General features: G+C 60.3%; 2 protein-coding genes across 12 annotated transcripts in view; one reads left to right on the top strand and one right to left on the bottom strand.

Annotated features, from left to right (window-relative positions):
- Window positions 1–1,802: 1,802 nt before the first annotated feature.
- On the top strand, window positions 1,803–6,357 carry TMEM191C (transmembrane protein 191C). Of its 11 annotated transcripts, XM_084867840.1 has the most exons (10): window positions 1,803–2,368; window positions 2,624–2,747; window positions 2,878–2,928; window positions 3,072–3,149; window positions 3,311–3,367; window positions 3,510–3,569; window positions 4,018–4,082; window positions 4,152–4,224; window positions 4,514–4,554; window positions 4,641–6,357. In XM_084867840.1, exons 1-10 carry the CDS (start codon window positions 2,085–2,087, stop codon window positions 4,843–4,845), a joined length of 1,038 nt encoding a protein of 345 aa, XP_084723966.1. In that variant the 5' UTR covers window positions 1,803–2,084; the 3' UTR covers window positions 4,846–6,357. The 11 variants fall into 11 exon arrangements, with proteins under 11 accessions (XP_084723966.1, XP_084723964.1, XP_084723962.1 ...); XM_084867838.1 differs by having other exon boundaries at window positions 1,803–2,747; XM_084867836.1 differs by having other exon boundaries at window positions 1,803–2,928; window positions 4,204–4,224.
- A 1,034-nt stretch (window positions 6,358–7,391) lies between these two features.
- Window positions 7,392–20,552, bottom strand: part of PI4KA (phosphatidylinositol 4-kinase alpha) — an 84,590-nt gene continuing 71,429 nt past the window's right edge. Inside the window, exons 39-55 of the mRNA XM_084867819.1 lie at window positions 20,281–20,474; window positions 19,246–19,336; window positions 18,322–18,489; window positions 17,190–17,243; window positions 16,291–16,411; window positions 15,513–15,642; window positions 15,045–15,115; window positions 13,038–13,110; window positions 12,887–12,957; window positions 11,676–11,785; window positions 11,238–11,342; window positions 11,021–11,146; window positions 10,607–10,727; window positions 10,094–10,253; window positions 9,339–9,428; window positions 8,886–8,969; window positions 7,392–7,840 (exon numbers count right to left, since the gene is read on the bottom strand). Of these exons, the coding sequence (XP_084723945.1) occupies window positions 7,789–7,840; window positions 8,886–8,969; window positions 9,339–9,428; window positions 10,094–10,253; window positions 10,607–10,727; window positions 11,021–11,146; window positions 11,238–11,342; window positions 11,676–11,785; window positions 12,887–12,957; window positions 13,038–13,110; window positions 15,045–15,115; window positions 15,513–15,642; window positions 16,291–16,411; window positions 17,190–17,243; window positions 18,322–18,489; window positions 19,246–19,336; window positions 20,281–20,474 (1,821 nt within the window). The 3' untranslated portion in view covers window positions 7,392–7,788. The remainder of the gene's footprint in view (window positions 7,841–8,885; window positions 8,970–9,338; window positions 9,429–10,093; window positions 10,254–10,606; window positions 10,728–11,020; window positions 11,147–11,237; window positions 11,343–11,675; window positions 11,786–12,886; window positions 12,958–13,037; window positions 13,111–15,044; window positions 15,116–15,512; window positions 15,643–16,290; window positions 16,412–17,189; window positions 17,244–18,321; window positions 18,490–19,245; window positions 19,337–20,280; window positions 20,475–20,552) is intronic.

The following is a 20,552-nucleotide window of genomic DNA, read 5'->3' on the forward strand; positions in this document are numbered from 1 at the left end:
GAGAGCCCAGTGCAGGGAAGGGATGAGTCCTTGGTGCCAGGGGCCACCTCCACTTCTCCCCCAGTGAACTGGCTTCCGGGGAGTCCTCATGCATGTCCTGGCCGGGTGAGCCGGGAGCGTGATGGGCAGCCCGGTCTGCTGGGCACTGGCGCTGCCTAGGACCGTGTCAGAAAGCTTTCACCTTTCTCAATATATTGCAGTGCTTTTCCCAACTACAAATGTCTACTTTCCTTATTATAAAAACAACAAATGTTGACCCTAAAAAACAACACAGGTACGCAAAAAAGAGAAAATAAGAAACCTCATCATTGGATCTTTAGGAGTGACCTAGACTTTAATAGTAAAAACAGGGCTTCCCACCCTAGCCGGTTTTGTTCAATGGATAAGGGTCCAGGGTTCGATTCTGGTCAAGGGCATGTACCTTGCTTGCAGGCTCCTCCCTGGCCTGCGGTGTGTGTGGAGGCAACGGATTAATGTGTTTCTCTCACATAAATGTTTCTGTCCCTCCAACACTCTCCCTAAAAATCAATGGAAAAATACCCTTGGGTGAGCATTAACAACAACAAGCAGGACTCTAACTGAACAGAGGACGACAGAAATGGGTCAAGTAGGACCTCACGATCAAGGTCAGGGAAGGTGATGCCCGAGCAATGTTTCCAGGGAAGGCTGTTCCGTGTGTACAGGTCAGTGTATGAAAAGCACCGAGACATACAATGAGCTGGATTGCTTAGGGCCGTGGTCGGCAAACTCATTAACCAACAGAGCCAACTATCAACTGCACAACGATTGAAATTTCTTTTGAGAGCCAAATTTTTAAAACTTCTAACGCCACTTCTTCAAAATAGACTCTCCCAGGCTGTGTGTGGTATTTTGTGGAAGAGCCACACTTAAAGGGGCCAAAGAGCTGCACGTGGCTTGTGAGCCACGGTTTGCCTACCACTGGCCTAGTGGATGTCTGGGAGGCTAACATGGCCACCCAGGGAGAAGACGGTGCCTAACCCAGACTGGGGGAGGAGGCTGGCCCTCCGAGGGACTTTGAACCTGAGTCCTGAAGAAAGGGCAGACCTGGGCCACACAGGCTGACTGGGGAGGCAGGCAGGTGCTTCCGGTGGGAATTGGGGATGCAAAGGCGGGGCTGCTGGTGGAATCAGACCCCAGTCAGCTGCTCCCTGGCGGGGCTCCGAGGCACCAAGGTCAGGGTGGTTTGTTTCCATGACTACTGCAGCCCATGCCCCCTCCCCCCCCTACCTCCAGGCCACTGAGGGGAAGCAGCTTGGGTTTCCAGAACAACTTAATTAGCTCCTGGCCTCACCCTGAGGAGGCTTTCCTTATCCAGACAGGAGTGTGGGGGCGGGTGGGAGAGGTTGGACTGCCCCGAGGGACACCCCTGCCCTGTGGGCATGCCCAGAGCACCCATCAGCTCACCCTCAGCTACAGGAAAGCCAGTGTCATGGCTCATTATGGCTAGACACTATTTCCAGCTTCTCCCTTGGACTGAGCGGGGACAGGGCCCCAGGCCTGCCACTGTCCTCGCTGGACCTCGGTTTTCCCATGATGCTCGCCCAGTGTGGGTGGTGGGGGTCTTGTGGACACTACGCAGTTAGGGGAACCATTCAGGCTGAGAGAGAAGTGACCACAGGGCATGGGGGCACTGTGCCCTCCAACAGGACTGACAGACCCAACCGCGTCAGCTTATATTCTCCAACAGCCACAGGAAAACGAAAAAGAAAACGTGACTTTTAAGTGGATCAAATATATTAAAAATATTTCAATCTATAGTCAGTGTAACATTACTAATGGGTGTTTACAGAGTGCACCAGCCACTTTGCAGAGCTCAGCAGCTACCATCGGGAGTCTTAGTGCCGGGGCTGGCTCAGGCCTCGGTGGTGTTGGGCTTAGTGCTCAGAGCCCTACCCATGTGACCTCATTGATTCCCTCAACCTCATGAGGGAGAACCTAGTCATAGCCCCCACGTTACAGATAGAGAAACTGAGGCACGGGGTCTAAGGCTGTACCACATTTACTGATGGCTGCCTTAGGAATGGGTGTATGCCCTAGTTGGCCCGAGAGATGAGGGAAAGACTATGGGAATCTTCCTCCCCAAAGGGACCTGCGTCTGGGCACCTCCTGCCGCCCATTGTGACGCGCGCGGGCTCCTGGTCCCCGAGAGACAGGCGGCAGCGGCGGCGGCGGCGGGCGGAGCTCGGGGAGCCATGGCCGAGACGCAGGAGCTGCTGCTGCAGCTGCAGAAGGACAACCGCGACGGGCGCCTGAGGAAACAGGAGCTGGAGGAGCTGGTGCGCGGGCTCGAGGCGGAGAGCGAGAGCCTCACCGGCCGCCTGCAGGACCTGCGCGAGCGCGAGCGCGGGTGCGGCCCCGGTCCCCGCGGCGGGTGTGCGACCGTCGGTCCGGCCTACCCATCCGTTATCCTGGCCTGTCCGGCCCGAACCTCTGCGCTAGGCCGTCGGGACCGGGGAGCTCTACTCAGGGGATCCACGAAGGGGAGGATGGAGTCGGGCGCGCGGCGCATGGCGATCGGGACGTGGGCTTCGTCGGCCCCACCAACGGCCGGGCCCCCGGTGCCGCGGAGCCTGAGCGCCAGCACCGTCCGTCTCCCCCGCAGCCTGCAGCGGAGGCAGAGCCAGGCGGCGGGCACCCTGGGCGGGGAGGCGCGCGAGGCGGCGCGGGAGCGTGCGGAGCGGGCGCGCGGCCTGCTGGAGGCTGCGGAGCAGCGCAAGCGGGACCTGGTGCGGCCCGGGGCCCAGAGGGGCAGTGCCTGCGGGGGGCGGTGCCCGTGGAGGGGCCGGGCCGGGTGTGGGGCGGGGCCGCGGGGAGGGCAGGACTTCAGAGAGGCTGCCATCTCCTCCATCTCCGCAGGAGCGGCACAACCGGCAGCTGCAGGAGCAGTGGGAAGAGCTGTCAAGTCAGGTACCTGCAGGAGATGCCGTTTCTTGTTTCCCCCAAAGTCCCGCTCTAGTTCCTGCTCCCTTTCAGCCCCATCCCCGCCGCCCGGGGTGTTCCTCCCCCACCCGCCCCCAGCCTCGAGCCCCCCTCACAGAGCCCCCCCGCAGCTGTTTTACTACGGAGGCGAGCAGCAGAGCCTGCAGCACCAGGAGCAGCAGCTCGAGACCCAGCTGTTAGCGCTGCAGGTGCGGGGCGGCCCTGCGGGCTGGAGGGCGGCGTGGCGGGGCCATGGCCACGAGGGAGCGGGCGCGGGGGGCGCTGGGGGGTCCTGGGGACCGGGGACTCGGCCCTGAGGCGCGGCCGGATGCCGGGCGGCGGCTCCTGACTGTCTTGTATTCAATGGAAGAAACAACTGGAGTTGCTGGAGGCCAAGCAGGCCGTGCAGGCGGAGGGCCTGCGGCAGGTGGGCGCGGAGTCGGGGTCTGAAGGGGAGGACGGCCGGTGTGCAGGCGGAGGCTGGGCTGGTGCCGGAAAGTGCAGAGGGGGGTGTTCCCGACTCCGCGCCCCCTTCACCCCCCATCTAATCGAGGCTCCTCGGATCCCAGGGCGCACAGCGGACCGAGGAGGCGTGGGCCAGCTTCCAGGAGCAGAGCGGAGTCCTGCAGGTGCCCCCTTCCCTCACCCTAGGTCCTAAGAGCCGCCAGCCTCCGCCTCCACCGCAGCCTTCTCTCCGCCTCCCGCAGAGCCTCGGCCCGCTTCAGGCCCCGCCTCAGGCCCGGTCCCTGCCTCAGGCCCCGCCTCAGGCCCGGTCCCTGCCTCAGGCCCCGCCTCAGGCCCCGTCCCCGCCTCAGGCCCCGCCTCATGCCGGGTCCCCGCCTCAAGCCCGGTCCCCGCCTCAGGCCCCGCCTCCGGCCCTGTCCCCGCTTCCGTCCCCCTCCCCGCCCCCGGACCGGCCCCGCCTCCCGCCTCCAGCCCCGCTCCCTCCCGCCCCCGGCCCGGCCCCGCCCCGCCCTGGTCCCCACCCCGGCCCCGCCTCCGGCCCCGCCCCCGGTCCGATCCCCGCCTCCACCGACGCCGCCCTCCGTCCTGAGACCTGCCTCCCGTCTCCCCCAGGAGCTGCAGGGGAAGGTGATGGAGGCGGCGGCAGCGCTGGATGCCTCGCGAGCCAGCAAGGAGCTGTAAGGGGTCCCCTGTGGGTGTGGGGGGCCTGAGGCCGGCACATCGCCCACCTCCCGCCTGTCCCGCAGCTTCAACGCCCAGCCGCGCCGCGGGCCGGACTGCGCGGGCTCCCTCATGGAGGAGGTGGCCAAGGCCGAGTGTGTGAGCCTGCGTCCGGGCGGGAGGGCAGGGACCGCCCCCCCCCCTCCGGGATACCCGCACCCACCGGGATACCCACACCTGCGGGGCCGCCTCCCCACGGGGCCCGCCTCCCCACGGGGCCCGCCTCCCCACGGGCCCGCCTCCCCACGGGGCCCGCTTATTGACAAACCCGCCCCCACGGGGACCCCCACTCCTGTGAGCCCGCGATTCCCGTCCCCCCACCTCCTGTGAGGTACCTTCCGCTCCCCCGCGGCGCGCGTAGAGCTGGACGCCGCTCCTGTTTCCGCAGAAGAAGCGCCTGTTCGGCGGTGCGGGCACCATGGGCGCCAGGTGAGGCGCGCGGGGCGGGTGGGCGCGCGCGCGCCGGGACCCGGAGGCCGCGGCGGCTGGTCCCTCACGCGGCCGCCGGTCCGCAGGCTGTGGGCGCTGAGCGCGCTGCAGGTGCTGCTGCTGGTCCCGCTCGGCGTCCTGGCGCTGCCGCTGCTCTACCTGGTGCTGGTCAACCCCGCGGCCCTGCGCCGCCTGCTGCCGCGCCTGGGCTCGGACGTCGCCTTCCGCCGCCTGCGCTACACGCTGTCGCCGCTGCTCGAGCTGCGCGCGCGCGGGCTGCTGCCCGCCTAGGACCCAACACGTCGGCCTTGGTCACCTCACCCGTCTCCGAGTGGTTTTGGGGCGTCTGGGGGGCCCTGGGGAGGCTCCTGGGGGAGCCCTGGGGAGGCTCCTGGGGGAGCCCTGGGAGGCTCCTGGGGGAGCCCTGGGGAGGCTCCTGGGGGCGGGCCGTGCGCTCCTCGGCCCGGCGCCGGCTCTGGCACCTCGTCCTCTGGGCAGGGCCTTCCAGGCGGACCTTGCGGCTAGAGAGGCCGTTGGGCGCCCCGCGGCACCCGGGGCTCCCCGGGCCCGGCCTCCAGCTTGGGCAGGGCGCCCCCTCTCGGCGCTCGCTCGCTCGCTCGCTCGCTCCCAGGGGCTACGGCGGCCCCTCGGGAAGACGCTTTCCTAAGGACGCCGGCTGCGGCGCGGGAGCCCGCAGGACGATGGTCTGTATCTCCTTACCTCCTGCAAGGAGGGTTGGTGTCTGTGGCGGTCTGTTTCCTCCTCTGTTTCCTCCACCCCCCGCGGGTGGGGGTTTGCAACCCCGGCTGCGGGTGGGGGTTAGAACCCCCTTCGGTGCCCCTGTCAAGGGCACGGACCTTGGTTGCAGGCACATCCCCAGTGGGGGGTGTGCAGGAGGCAGCTGATGGATATTTCTCTTCCATCGATATTTCTAACTCTCTATCCCTCTCCCTTCCTCTCTGTGAAAAATCAATAAAATATATATATTTTTAAAAAAGGACCTTGATCTCCTCGTATTTGTTTTCCTTCTGAGAGGACTTATTGTTCTTCCAGCTGTTGAACGTGGCCTTCTGAGAGCTCCGCCCGCTCCTCTGCACGTCCCGGCCGCTCTCTGTGATGACCAGCTAACGGGCCACCTTTCTGCTGGCGGTCGGCATCTTTAGCCATGCGCTCGGCCTCTTTCAGTTGGATCTCCTGAATTTCCATTTTCTCCTCCTCCTTTTTGGGCTCGACTTTCCATGACTTTCATTCCTCTCTCGCTCACATCGGCTGCCTTCTCAGCAGCTTCCTCCAGTTTCTGCAAAGCTGTTTGTTGCCAGACGCGCTCGGGCTTGATCCAACTCTTCTACCAGCTGGATGCGTCTGTGCAGAGAAGCGACCTTGGCTCCGGGGGGCTCCCTCCTCTTCCTCTCCCGGTCCAGCTGGCGCTGCAAGCTGCCAGCTCACTCCCCTGCGGCTTCCGCCTGCTCCTGCTCCGGGCTGCGTATCTGCCTGCAGCGAGCTGCTTCCCGCCAGCCCATTGCGCAGGGCAACGGGCAGGCCCTTGCGGGCGGGCTGCGATGCGAGAGGCTGGCTGCTGCGCTCCCCAACGCCCGGCCACCCCGCCCAGCCTCACCGCACTACGCTGGCGCCCCCTGCGGCCCTGGACCAGCCCAGCGAACCGCAGGGGGGCGGGTGTGCGAGCACAGAAGGCGGAGGCGAGCACCACAGCTGACGTTAGTCTATTCCCTGTGATATTGCTGGACTTCCGTTCTTGGGTCTTTTCTGTACACTCCTTGGGGATCTATAGGCAATTTTACTAGTGTTGTCTGTGAAGCCAATAAAATTCTCTTTTCCAACCTTAACTACTGCTGGCATTTTAAAAAAATATATTTTATTTTATTTTTTTACAGAGAGAAAGGTAGTTAGAAATATCGATGAGAGAGAAACATTGATCAGCTGCCTCCTGCACACCCCCTACTGGGGATGTGCCCGTAACCGAGATACATGCCCTTAAGACTGGAATCAAACCTGGGACCCTTAAGGCTCACGCTCTATCCACTGAGCCAAACCGGTTTTGGCTCACCTGCTATTTTTAAATATATATATATTTTATTTATTTTTTACAAAGAGGAAGAGAGGGATAGAGAGTTAGGAACATTGATGAGAAACATCGATCAGCTGCCTCCTGCACACCTACTCGGGATGTGCCTACCACCAAGGTACATGCCCTTGACCAGAATCGAACCTGGGACCTTTCAGTCCGCAGGCTGACGCTCTATCTACTGAGCCAGACCAGTGAGGGGCTCTCATCTGCTATTTAACCAATAGGTTGCATTTTTAATTTTAGTGACTTATTTCTATATGTCCCGTGTCTTGTTTTGTCTCAGGTCTTGACTTCTTACCTGCTTAAACTAATGAGAGGGTCATAGTGAGGGGGGCAGATGGCTGCTGCCAGGAGCTAGTGCCACAAAGGTTTGGAGTTCCAGAAAGGAGCGCTTGAACATGAACTACAGGAAAGTGGGAAGAGACTAGAACAAAGCAGGACACTGAGCGATGCCTGCGCCGAGGAGTGACGTGGGCAGGACCGGCCAGGACTGCCAGTGGCGTCCACAGGACCCCGAGGGGAGCAGCCTGGGAGAATGCAGCTCCTTTCGGAACATCTGCATGGGGGAGTCACCTTTGGGTGGCAGCCCTAGCGGGGAGGGGCCCTGGAAGGCCTGTGGGTGCGGGCTGCACCGCTGGCTGGCCCTCACCTCGTTCCTGAGGAAACCCTGTCCTTCTCTCCCTGCACCTCCAGGAATCCCTTTTCAGCTGAGTGTGTGCCCCTGGGACCAAACAAGGAACCTGATCCTCGGTTCAAACAGCACGTCTGTTGGTTTTATTTCCTTCACATTGGTTAAATAGGAAGTAGGATATAATTTTCATACACAAGAAAATACTTCATGTACCTATGAAAGACGACAGGTAGGGAATGTGTTCAGTGCAAACAGAGTTCCGCCCGTGCAGAGGCAGAGCCACCCGTGATTGTCGTTTTGGTCTCGCCACGTGGTCCGCGCCGGGGGAAGGAGCGGTGGCCGGGCTCTGCAGGGTGTGCTTTGTCCTATAAAAATAACTCCACTGGATGAAATGACAGGGCTCCTGGCAGTTCACCCCCTTTGACCTTGTACGCGCTGGGGCAACGGAGGGCTGGCGGGGCTCCGTGATTGCGAGGGGCTCGGGGGGCCCGCAGCAGCTGGTGCTCCGTCGGCGCCCTCAGTAGGGGATGTCATTCTGATAGTACTGGATCATGTCGTAGGTCCGGCTCCTGGGGGGGGAGCAGGAGAGAGAGAGGAGGCTGGACGGGGCCCTGAGCCCTCCATGTCCTTCACCCTAACAGCTGCCCTTCAGAGTCCCTCCCACTCCTCCCTGGACGAACACATGTTAAGACTGCAGACCCTCTGGCCTCCTGCCAGCCGCTCCCGCACCCGGGCCCTCCTTCTTCACCAACAGCCACGGCCGCAAGAGCCACGCGGTGCGCCCATCTCCTGCTCGGCCTCGGAGGCCACCTCTCGCTCAATGGGCCCCAAATGCGGGCTCCAGTGGATGGCCCCTCCTCAGCCAGATGCCTGCCCCTGACCCCAGAGGTCCGTCTACAGGAGCTGCCCCCGCCTGTGCAGGTGCCACTCTAGACCTTTCCTGGTGTGTGGCACCCAAATGAGTGATACTGGGCTCAGCCACGTGCCTCGTTTCACCAGCAAAACCAGCACCGGAAGTATTTCCTTGTATTGCCTTCCAAACCTCTCCTGCTGACTCGGATGTCATTCCCCACCCCACCTGGAGCCACCTCCCCCGTCAGGACCACATGGCGCTGCTCCTGTGCTGTCAGCCCAGCCAGTGCCCACCTGACCCGTCCCGCTCTTGTTAGGACCCACTGGGCACCAGTTCTCAGGTTCCAGCAGACTCTGCCCAGAGTCCTGACCCACCTCTTCTCACCAGTAGCCGTGGCCGTGAGAGCCAAGTGGTGAGAGCTCCCGTTTCTCACGGCGATGCTGAGTGGCCATCCCCACCCTCCTGCTGCTGCTGCTTCTCCCCCGGTCCTGCCGGGCCTGCACGCCCCCCACAAGGACCTTTCCCACCGCGGCTCCCTTGGCCTCAGGCTCAGCCTCAGGTGGGCGTGGTTTCTGGCCGTCAGGCTCTGCTGGGTGTCCCTCAGCACCCCGCAGCCCTGAGCGCTCACTTCAGGGGGTTCGGGGCAGGCTCCCAGAACGAGCTTCCTTGTCCCCTGGCCCAGGCCCAGTCCCAGCAGGTGCCCGGAGAGCACCGAGGTGTGGGGGGCGACGCAGGGGAGGGGGGAGAGGGGGATGACTCGCCTGTTACTGAGGAAGCAGCTCTGAATGACCTTCATGATGAAATTCGCAGCCTCTCGCTCAGTCATGTTGGGGCTGAACCTGTGCCTGCAGAGAGGCTGTGTCAGGGCTGCCCTCCCCACAGGCACCTCTAGGGATTGTCCGCACAGGTCAGGCCCGGGCCATGCTCCCTCCTGAGGGAGCACTGTTCCCAGCTGGCCTAGAGGCTGTTCCCTCCCCCAGCACCTCCAGGGCTAAGGGGCCCCTGGCTGAGGCAGGACCAGCACAGGCCACGCCCCTGCAGCCGGCAGTCTGGGATGGCGCTGCATCCTTCTGACTGCCTCGCCCCGGAACCCTGTCTGCTCTGGGGTTCCAAGAGCACTCAGCCTCGATAGGAATCAGTTACCCCTCTCAAGAGGACCCCATCTTGGGGGGAAGAGCCCCCCCAAATGGCCTCTGTGTCCACCCAGGACCTACTTCAAGAGCTTGATTGTCTGACCACGAAAACAGGGCAGGCCCGTGTCCAACATGAGGGTGACCAGAGAGACGACGGCGTCCATGTAGGGCCTGGGGAGAGGCAGGGAGGGAGGGGACAGAGGCCGGTGAGAGGGGTGGCCTGCTCAGTCCTGTGGCCTGGCCATCTCCTGCCCCCTCTGCCACCTTTCACGTCTCTCCAGGGCAGGCCCTGCAGCCCCCAGGCTGGGCTCACCGTCCCCGAGCAGACCGAGCAGTGGTGCTCTGGTCCCCCCGCCCGAGACCCCAGTCGTGGCTTCTGTGCCCCGGGAGGCAGTGCAGGGCTAGAGGGTGTGCACCAGGGGGTGTGACGTAGCTCTGACAGACTCTGGGTTGGAGGCCAAGTGTCACACACACGGCTGCGGGGCCTTGGCCACATGACACTGACACCAGGACAGTGAGTCTCGGCATGCATCCTGGGTGGCCGTGCTCAGGTTGGGTGAGTGGGGTGCCTCCAGGCACTGACAAGTGAAGTCTGGCCCAGGAGGCGTAGGACGTGGCTGCACTGCCGCCCGGGCAGGAGGAAACACTGGCACAGGCGGGCAGAGAGGGGCGACGGGAAGCAAGGCGCTGGGCTACCAGGTGGCCTCCAGCGCCCCCTTGCGCTCTTTGAGCCTCGGGCCCTCCATCCACAAAGGGACCTTCTCGGGTCTGGCTGTGCTGGCTGAGTGGCAGCCAGGACTGGAGCCAGGCTGTCCACACCCTTCCCCGGGACTCACCGCACGGCCAGGTAGCCGCGGACACACATCTCCATGAACCACTTGAAAGGCGTGGCCTCCATCTTGCCTCCCATGATCATCACCATCTCATCTGTCAGCTTGATGTCCGGCTCCCAGCCAAGGTTGCCGCCTGGCGAGCTTTCAAACATGAAGCCAAAGTCTGCAGAACCCCAAGAAGCCATTTGTGAGGGGATCAGATGCCAGGGAGACAGGGGGTATGCTTCAGCCAGGGCTGGGAGCCACCAGCTGCCCATCCCCCACGAGTGGCCACAGGTCATGTTTACTTAGGGGCGGAGAGGAGCGAGCAGAGGCGAATGAGCTTGGCTCTGGTTTCCAACTTCAGAGTTCTCCACGCCCCATGGCCCCACTGTCTACTCACCCCCAGTGCCCAACAGCTCAGCTCTCAAAACTGGACTTGAACCCTGACCCTCCCAGCTGGGGGTGCCAGCACCCCTACACCTCCTGTGCTCCAGGGGGAAAGGAGAGGAGGAGGGCGGCGCCGGGCGGGCTGACCGATATGGATGATGTGGCCCTTCTTGTCCAGCATGATGTTGCCGTTGTGCCTGTCCTTGATCTGCAGCAGGAACAGCAGGAGGCTGTAGGCGGCCATGCTGCGGATGAAGTTGTACCGCGCCTGCGTGAGAGAGCCTGGTGCTAACGGTGGCCATGGGGGCTGTGCCTCCCGGCGGCTCCGTGCCCAGGGCCTCGGTGCAGGGGCGGTAGGCCCTTCCCATGCCCGTGAATTAGCTTTCTCCTGGGGAGTCCATTTCGAGGGTTTCTTAAATACCCAGGAAGGTTGCTGGGTGCCCTGGCTTTACCCCCAAATGTAGGAGGACCAGACAGGCAGGGACGGGGAAGCAGGGTCCCCCTGAGGGGCAGGGCGGAGAGCACACACAAGCCCAGGCTGGGAGCTGTCCTGCCGGTCACCTGCTGGAAGGCCAAGGTGGACTCGTCCCCGTACTGGCGTGTGAAGTAGTCGTACATGCCGAAGTCCGTCTGGCGGCCCAGCTGGTCCCGAGAGGTGCAGTCGGGGATGCACTCGATCACCCCGCACTAGGGAGGAAGTCCAGGTGCCAGGCCTGTGAGCTGGCCGCGCTTGGCCAAGGCCTGACTGGCAGCTGGCGGGCTCCTGCGGGGAACTTACCCCGGGGGCGGTGGCCACCACTCGGTAGGGGAAGACAAAGAGGTCCAGGCCGACCAGTTGGAAGATGTTTTTGAAGAGGTCGATGATCTGCAGGGCCAGCATGTCCTGGGAACCGAGGAGACACAGGGTAGGGAGCCAGCCTCCTCCAGCTCACGTGACTCTTGGGGCCCCTGCCCGCTGAGAGAGGGATGAAGGCTGCGGGGCCTGGCCTCACTGACCACCAGGCCCTGGGCTGAGCACCACTGCCTGGTGGGGGGGTGAGAGTAAGAGGCACCCAACCTCAGGGCAGCTCCCTCTCGGCAGCTAGTGGGTGCAGAGCAGGAGGGTTCCTGGAAGGGCCCGGGTGGAGAAGGCCCTGACTTACTCTGCAGCACCGGGCCCCACAGAGCCAGACTTGCCTTGTGCGTGTAAGCTCTGACTGACCGGGCCTGGCCGTACCTGTCGGCAGTCATCTCCCACTTTGAAGATGGCCGCCTGCCAGGAGATCTTCTGGCCGTCGGCCTCCTGCGCGCTGCCCTGGTCCTCGGCGTCGGAGCAGCACCGCAGACCTGTGTGGTGGGTGCAGAGGCTGCCGGTGAGCCGAGGCAGCGAGAGGCCCTCCGAAGGGGCCAGGGCACACCCTGCTCATGTGCCCGGAAGGAGCCTGGGAACCGTGGATTGTGAGTGAACGCAAAACCCTGGGCACGGTGAGAGCCCAGCAAACGTCAGGGGGTGCCAGGGGAGTCATCGGGCCGGGGGGCTTTTCCTAGAAACATTTACACTTAATGGGACTGAGGACAGAGCTGCTTTTCATGAGAAGTGAGGCTGCAGTGTGCCTCGGGTCAGTGGTGGGCACTGAGATGGGGAAGGGTGTGTGTCTGGACCCTGGTGCCTGGGAGGACTTGGTGGCCAGGGTTGAGGTCAGGCCGGGAAACCCACGTGTCTGCACTGGCTGGGGCCACACCCCCTGCACTGGGTTGACTATTATCCCCTCCACATTCAGCCCACCAGAAACCACAGAACGTGACTTATTTGGAAGAAGGGTCTTTGCACATGTGAACGAGCGAATGAGGCCACAATTACGCGGACGCTTTATCGGAAGAGGGGGATTCGGATGGGGCACACAGGGAGACGGCCAGGTGGGGACAGGGCACAGGTTGGAGGGATGCAGCTACAAGGATGGCAGCCTGAGCAGAGGAGTACGCCTCTCAAAGTCTTGGCTGCTTTGTCTCAAGAAGCGATCTCTTGGACTGACTTTGGGGCTAACCTTTCGGGGTCTCCGTCACTGCACCTGAGCTCTGTGCCACCCCCAAATAACAAGGCCACACTATGAATGGATGGACAACCACTCTCTCTCATGGAGCGCTGGTAACAAACTAAACATGCTAACGGAAGTGGCATTAGCTCGGCTGGTGTGGTTCAGTGTTCGCATATCGACCCAGGCACCAAGAGGTCACCAGTTCAATTCCCTGTCAGGGCACAAGTCTGGGCTACTGGCTGGATCTCCAGGAGGGGGTGTGCAGGAGATAGGCGCTCGGTTTCTCTCTCTCTCCCTCCCCCTTAGGGGCGGCAATAAAAATATATTAACAAAAAATGTTTTTTTTTTTTTAAGAAAGTAGATTAGAAAGGGGAAATACTTGGATCCCAGAATACAGAAATTCTCCACTGACCTTCTTTTTCAAGTTCACTGACTCCGCATCGTTTCACCTTAAACTTAGCCAGGTATGGAGCTTTGGCGGCGCTGCAACACACAGAGAGAAGTGCTCAGTGACACAGCCGACGGGAGCCCGGGCAGGGGCGGCTGAGGGAGGCGGCCTTCACCTCTGCATGGGTGTCCCCGACTTGTAGTCGATGTCCAGTACGATGGCCTCGGGGTTGCTGGGCAGGTAGCAGCCTGCAGGGAGAGGGGAGAAATCACAGGGCGCCCGAGCGTGGCAACGGCGAGGACACGGCCCACTGCCACCCAGAGCTCTCCGCGCACAGTCCGCCCTGCAGACGGGCCGGCGCCCGGGGCCTCCGGTGCTCCTCTGGGCACTGGTAACGCTCGTTCCAAGGCCACGAGCGGCCTGTCCTCCGGCTCCGTGCTCTCTCCGTCCTTCCTGATGTCTAACAGAGCCGCCACCCCTTCCGGGAGCCGCTTCTCCAGGAGGACGCCCTCGGCCCTCAGCCTGTCTTCTCCCCGTGCTGGCCACGTGGCACCTTGGTTAAATATGCAGCTGACAGGCAGGGAGTGTGTGCTGCCCATGCTGGCGCGGGGCCGCTCTCAGAGGACCCACGCAGGAGCTTTCTGCTCGCTCTGCTCACCTCAAGTTCTCGGACTCACCCCCTACCAGCAGCTCCCCTCAGCACACACGTCACGCAGGAGGACAAGAGAAACCCTGCTGCTGGCCGGGAACGGGCAGGTGCCCTGGGGAGTGTGCTCCCTGCGCCCCTGGGCGGTGGGAGAGCTCCGGGAGGCGGGCTTCGGGAGGGGCCCTGGGACAGGAAAGACTGGGGAGCCTCTCGGGGAGAGTGAGGCCTAGCTGTGGGCTGCAGATGGGCTGTCCTGCCGGGGGATGAGGGGCAAACCAGGACCACAAGGTCCCGCCCCTCCCTCTCACCCTTCACCTGCTGGCTCTACCCTCACAGATGCCATCCCTACTCCTCTGCTCTAGAGCCCCACTGGCTCCCCAGTGCCTCCGGGAAAAGCCCCAGCAGCATGGTCTGTGGGGAGCAGGGGGCTCACTGATGAGGCAAACGGAGGCCCCTGTGGACTTGAGAAGCTGAGCTGTTGTGTGTCTGAGGAGGGCAGGAGCTCAACAGAACAAGCCAAGGAAAGAGCAAAACTGAGACCCATACGGGCAACCTTGCCGAGGGCAGCTGGTGGGAACATTTGCATAGGACGCTCGGGTTTTGATAAAATAAATCTAGACCAATGGTTAAAATGGAGAGCTGTGGCTCCGTGATTGAGCATCGATCTATGAACCACGGGGTCACATTTTGATTCCTAGTCAGGGAACAGGCCTGGGTTGTGGGCTCAATCCCCAGTGGGTAGCATGCAGGAGGCGGCTGATCAATGATTCTCTCTCATCACTGATGTTTCTCTCTCCCCCCTCTCACTTCCTCTCTGAAAAAAAAAAAAAAAAAAAAAAAAAAAAAAAAAAAATGAGCCGAAACCGGTTTGGCTCAGTGGTAGAGCGTGGACTGAAAGGTCCCAGGTTCGATTCCGGTCAGGGGCATGTACCTTGGTTGAGGGCACATCCCCAGTCGGGGGTGTGCAAAAGGCAGCTGGTTGATGTTTCTCTTTTGATGTTTCTAGCTCTCTATCTCTCTCTCTTCCTCTCTGTAAAAAAAATAAATAAAATATATTTAAAAAAATAAAAAAATAAAAAAATAAAAAATGGAAAGCTCTGAAGTAAAGCCTGGATTTGCACCTTGACTTGAGAAAGCCCAGGTTTGACCGCACTGGACTCAAATTCTGCATGACAACAGCTTCAGGCACAGGGAGCAGCTTCCTAGGGAATGTGGGCACCCTCATCCCGACAGATCCTCACACACCTCTGATGCCCCCATTCCAGGCCCATTCCCGCTGTCTGTGTGGCTGACACTGGAGTTCACTAGAATAATAGCTGCTGAGGACAGTGTCTTGGTCTTTAGAGAAACCGCAGGCAGCAAGGAAAAGAAAACTCAGGGGCAGACTCTGGGAGGGCACTGGGGGCAGCCAGGGCCCAGGCTGGAGGCCAGCCCCACTGCTGGTGTCATGCCCCCTCGTCCCTGCCCACACTCCTCGGGGAGGGCAGTGCCCCGGTCCCTGCAGGAGGCGGCCTATCTCCTCAGCCTCCGGCTTACCAGGCTGTACTTTCACTTCAGACAGAGCTGAGAGACAAGCCTTCTTCCTCTCATCGCCTTTAGGGTAGGGCCTGTGGAAAAGACAGAAATGCTGTGTCTTCTGTGGGAACTGGCCTGTGGGACTTCTGGGGGTGCCAGGACCCCCCGTCTGACCACCCTCTCGTGTACATCCTAGCTCTAGCTCCTTCTGCAGGCCCTCCAGGCTCAGTGCCTCTAGGAGCAGAGTTCCTGCCATTTAACAGTGGGCGCGTGGAGGAGTCTGGTTTTCCTAACTAGGCTCTTCTGAACTAGGAGAGAGCAGAGTGGCCTCGGGCTGGGGGACAGTATCTGGAACGCGACTAGGATGTTTATGAAGCTCAATGGCTGTGTGTGCTGCTACACCGTCAGGAGGGCAGAGATTGCCACCCAGCCATTCACTCGCACCACCCAGGCAACCCCCCTCGCGGGACGGGCAGGGGTGCTGCTTACTTGATGATGGCCGACACGTTGGTGATCTTGTTAAAGAAGTCAAATTCCCGCTGGTAGAAGTCCTTGGCCGGGCCTGACAAGGAGCCTGTGATCTCCTCCACCAACTGCTCCAGGAGGTCACCAATGTCGGCTGACGGGGAAAGGGAGAGGGCGAGCCTGCAGCTGAGCCGCAGAAACGCCCCGAGGAACCTGCTTGCTGGACGCCCGGTCTGGCTCTTCCCCGGCACCGAGACCCGCCGTCACCAGAGGTCTGCAGACCCCTGGGGGTCCCTGATAAGCTCTCAGTGAACCCACAGTCAGCACCACACCTGGAGGTGTTTGCCTGCCTCAGTGTGTTGACTTGTGAGGCTGCACGGGCAGAGGGGCCAAGGGTGCAGGTGCTCACTGGCACCTCCTGGCTCTGCTCCGACTAACCCCCCATAACCAGTTCTTACACCTGGTCCGTTTTAAGGGAAGTCTCTCTGAGAACCGCTGCCCTGGTTCTCATGTGGGGCCACTGGGTCAGGCACAGGGGCCACTGCTTGCGAGAAGCAGCTCAGCCCGAGCAGGAGGGTCTTCCAAGTGCCTGGGGAGGGGCAGGCAGAGAACCTGCAGGGGGCGCCAGCAAAGGCTTCCTGGTGGGTGGGGACCTGCCCCGCTGTGTTAAAGGGGAGGCATTGCAGCCAAAGGGCGGGAAGGAGAGGGACTGCAGGCCGGGGCAGCTGTGGCGGGGACGACCCACGACATTAAAGATGTTAAAGATCGGGGGGAAGCGGAGGGAAGATGACAAAACACTCACGGTCCTTCTGGTGGCCCTCTTCGTCGAGAAAGATGTTCGTCTTCATGTTCCAGATGAACTGGTGTGCCAGCAGCTGGGACTTGGATGCCGCCCACAGGATGTACTCGCGCACGTAGCCCATCTGCAGGACGGCAAGGTCACGTCAGCCCCGGCTTGGAGCCGCTCTCCAGGAGCGACTGTTCCCCAGAGCAGGAGCAGGCGCCACTGTTTCCAGCAGTGAGCAAACTCAGCTTTTGGGTCTGCAGTGAGTATAGCCCACAGGCCAGGTCAAGTTCTGGCCTGCTGGCCTGTGGATAAGGCCCCCAGGTGGTTTTCTGTGCTGGGCTCTGTGCTAGACTGAGGACACAGGGAGAAGACAGCCTTTTACAAGCCAAGGAGCGAGGCCTCAGAAGAGATAACCTGGCTGACTCCTCAGTCTCCGACTTCCAGCCTCCAGAACCGTGAGAAAATCACGTCTTGTTGTTTAAGACCCCCAGCCTGTAGCACTTGGCTATGACAGCCCTTGCAAACTAATACATCATCTCATCCAGTCTTCACTGCTTCCACTGAAGAGACAAGGGAGCCAGGGAACCTGCTGAGACCCGCATCCAACGAGTGGGAACCCGGGCCAGGCCGAGAACACTTCCAGAACTGGCTCACTGCAGAGTGAGACGGGCCTCAGGGTGAGTGGGGGCCTCCTGGCCATGGACACTGGTGACAACCATGGCGGGGATGGGTGTGAAAGGAGCTTGGGGACAGTGGTCACAGGTTGGTGGTCCTATTCCCAGGGCAGCTGGGAACACCCCTGATCACCAGGCTGGCGTGAAGGCTGGAGGGCATGTCCTTGTGGCCAAGGGCTCCCTCCCCAGCGCCCGCGCAGCTCTGAGGGAAGAGAACAACAAGCACAGGCACAGCCTTACCTTGTCATACCTGAGGGCCTGCACGATCTGGGGGATGTAGAACAGGATGGCGTCCTGCAAATGAGGAGGAGTGATCGTGACCTCAGAGAGAGGACAATTCCTCACCGACAATTCCTCACCGCTAGGAAAGGTGAGAACGACTCAACGCGGATGGATGCCCCAGGGTCCCCCCTCCCAACCTGGGACTGGCCGTGCTGTCACTCAGCCTCCAGGATACTGTCCTCGCTGGAGACCACAGCAGGACTGAGAACCTGGGAAAGCCCAGAGGACAGCAAGGAAAAATGGCTCAAAACACATCATCAGTGAGAAAAAAACAAGAGGAGCAAGGCTCCCGTGTCTACAACAGGAGAAGGCCCACCTGTGTTCACTGCTGGGGGCCTGCCTGGGGACAAGGGCTGAGGTTGCAGTAGGCCCGTGTGCTAGAGCTACAATAATTCCGACTCTGGAACTTTCTACCAAATGTGCTTGTCATGTGGGGTCATTGGGCCATGAGCCTGTATGGCTACAACTGGAACCAACTCAAGTAAACTTTGTTTTTAACTCAGACGCTTAAAAAGAAATATACCTAGGAAACACATCTGAATTAGAACAAAATCTATCTTCTATGACTACTTCTAAACAGAAATACAAAGACACTAGAGGCTCAATGCATGAAATTCGTGCATGAGTAGGACCCTAGGCCTGGCTGGTGATCAGGGCTGATGTGCGGGGCAACTGGTGGGTGATGGGTCGGGGGCCCACTGTCATCCATCTTGGCTGGCCTTGCCCCCTGCTGCTGCTGCCATCACCAGTTTCTTCCCTCCACAGGGTAACTGGCAGGGCGATCGGCAGGGGGTTGGAGGAGGGACCCCTGCTGGCGCCCGCCTTGGTTGGCCTGGGGCCTGCAGGCTGAGGGCAGCTTCTGCGTTGAGCGTCTGCCCCCTGGTGGTCAATGCACGTCATAGTGACTGGTTGTTCCATTGGTCAGTCCACTGTCCAGTTGATTTGCATATTAGGCTTTTATTATATAGGATGTGCTAAGGTAGACCAGTGTTTAATCAGGCCTACATCAGGATTTGAAATAAAGCGTGTCTCTCATCTCTCCACCTAAATACTGTTGGGGAGTCCCACTAAGGCCCAGGGCTGGGCTTACCGGTGGGAAGGACCGCAGGACTTTCACCCCATACTGTGCCGTGAGAGGGTGCGGCGGGTACATGCTGGAGAAGTAGGAAAGCCCCGTGGGCGGGTCCGCGGGCGCCCAGCACAGCACATGGCTGAGCTCAGGTGCATCGGCGTCGATGGTGTGCCAGGTGACCAGGAACTGGGAAGGAAACAGGGAGATGGTTGGCCTGTCCCAGGGGCCCATCTGGAAATACTCAGCTCCATCCTGCATCACAAGGATGGCCCGAAAAGTGATGACTGTAACGCATTGAAAACAAAGCGGAAAAGGCTTCTGACAGTTATGTACAACAGCACAATTTCAACTAGGGTGAAGCACATTCAGTAACATACATGCTTCACAGGAGGAGTGCAAAACTCAGGAAATTAGAAAAATCATTATACCACCAAGGTCACCAGGCTTCTGTCATATTTCTAGTTTCCAGGCTTTTCTAGAGACCATTCTGTTTTTGTGCATTTTGAACCCACCCCCCAGCACATACCACACTAGAGGCCTCATGCACAAAATTTATGCAAGAGTAGGCATTCCGCTGAGACCGGTTTGGCTCAGTGGATGGAGCGTTGGCTTGGGGACTGAAGGGTCCCAGGTTGGATTTCGGTCAAGGGCATGTGCCTTGGTTGCGGGCACATCCCCAGTGGGGGGTGTGCAGGAGGCAACTGATCCATGATTCTTTCTCATCGATGTTTCTAACTCTCTATTCCTCTCTCTTCCTCTCTGCAAAAAATCAATAATATATATATATATATATATATATAAAGAGTAGGCCTTCCTTTCCCCCACCGGCTTCCCTCTGGCACCGGGCCCCGGCTCCCCTTGATGCCCCAGCTTTATCTAGAAGGTTGTCCAGAAGGATGTCCAGTCTAATTAGTATATTATGCTTTTATTATCATAGATCACCTTGATAGCTTCAGGAATGTCACTAACGGCTCCTGGGTCCAACCGAACCAGACGGGTGACTTCACTGCCAATGGCTTCTGTGTTCTTAAACCTGCGGCCACAGAGGGATGGAGGGGACGGCGTCACCAGCAGAAGAGGAGCCGAGGGAGCCCTGAACTGCATGGATGCAGATCAATCCCAGCTCTATCTGCTGACACATGGGTAACTCCAAACACAAGTGTTTGCTATGAACAGCATTATGATCCGCTATAAAATGCCAGAACCATCTCCAACAGGAATTATCCTAATTCACCATTCAAAGGCTGCCTCCTTTCCTGTCCTTGCCCTTAGAACACCCCCTGGTCCCAGCCCCCAAAGGGACCCATCCACCGGCCAGAAGGCATCTTAGCAAGTGGGAGGGCGGGTGTAAGTTTTCAGGTGTTACTGGCTCAGGCTAACACAAGACAGACTTTCTGTGAACACTGTCAGGCTGTGGTCTTGATCCAGAGGACTGAATTAGAACCAGGAGAAAGCGGTCAGTAAGCAAGTATGGGCTAACGGGAAAGCATCCACATTGGGGGACACACACACACACAATCCCTCTGGTGGGATGGAATGGGAGGGTCTTGGCAGTCCCTCTCAGTCTAAGAGCTCTGTCCTTGTAAGAGGGTCCCTGGGAGAGTTCACATTGCCTCTGCTGCTGGCTGCCTCCTCTGGGTAGCCTGCCACTGAAAGTCAACATCCAGGAACAAACCCAAACCCTTCCCAGGTCGACTCCCTGAAGTGGTAGCCTCCATGCACTTTCTTTCCTCCTCGAATAAGACTGGGGCCTGAACGTGCTGATGTGACTTCCTGGGGCTCCAGGTGCTGGGGTACCCTAGGCAGGAGTCCATGCTGTGTGACCACTGCACAGGACTGGGCGAATGTCCAGGGCGGAGGAGCAGCCTGCTAATACTGCTTCCGTGACTGTCCCTGAGGACGACATGTCACATTTCTCCTCACTGAGGCCCCCTTCCTCGGGCAAAGCCCTTGTCACGCAGGTGTGATGGGGCCCACCTGGCTGGCAGCTGCACGGCCAGGTAAGGAGAGATGCTCCAGGCCAGGTTCACATTGTCCTTCCACTGCTTCTCGCTCAGGCTGGTGTACTTGGACCTCCAGTTGGCCACGCTGTTCTCCCCGGCCTGGTCCAGCTCCAGCTCCGGGGCCGACAGCGGGTTGTACCACGTGGTGAGACGTTCGATCTCGGTGGCCTGGCGAGATGAGACCGACACTGATGCGCTTTCTGCATGCGCCCACGTGCTGCTCTGCTCCCCTCCGCCCCGGTGCCG

This window comes from Pipistrellus hanaki (genome assembly GCF_964339955.1).
Source record: "Pipistrellus hanaki genome assembly, chromosome: 19".
In the NCBI taxonomy this organism is placed as follows: domain Eukaryota; kingdom Metazoa; phylum Chordata; class Mammalia; order Chiroptera; family Vespertilionidae; genus Pipistrellus; species Pipistrellus hanaki.

What these genes read in the sequence shown, in the direction of transcription:
- TMEM191C (XM_084867830.1), top strand. Translation starts at nt 2,085, where the DNA reads ATGGGAATCTTCCTCCCCAAAGGGACCTGCGTCTGGGCACCTCCTGCC. An exon ending in AGGCGGAGGGCCTGCGGCAG is followed by an intron (nt 3,368 to 3,509) that starts GTGGGCGCGGAG and finishes CTCGGATCCCAG; the next exon opens with GGCGCACAGCGGACCGAGGA. An exon ending in AGCAGAGCGGAGTCCTGCAG is followed by an intron (nt 3,570 to 4,017) that starts GTGCCCCCTTCC and finishes CGTCTCCCCCAG; the next exon opens with GAGCTGCAGGGGAAGGTGAT.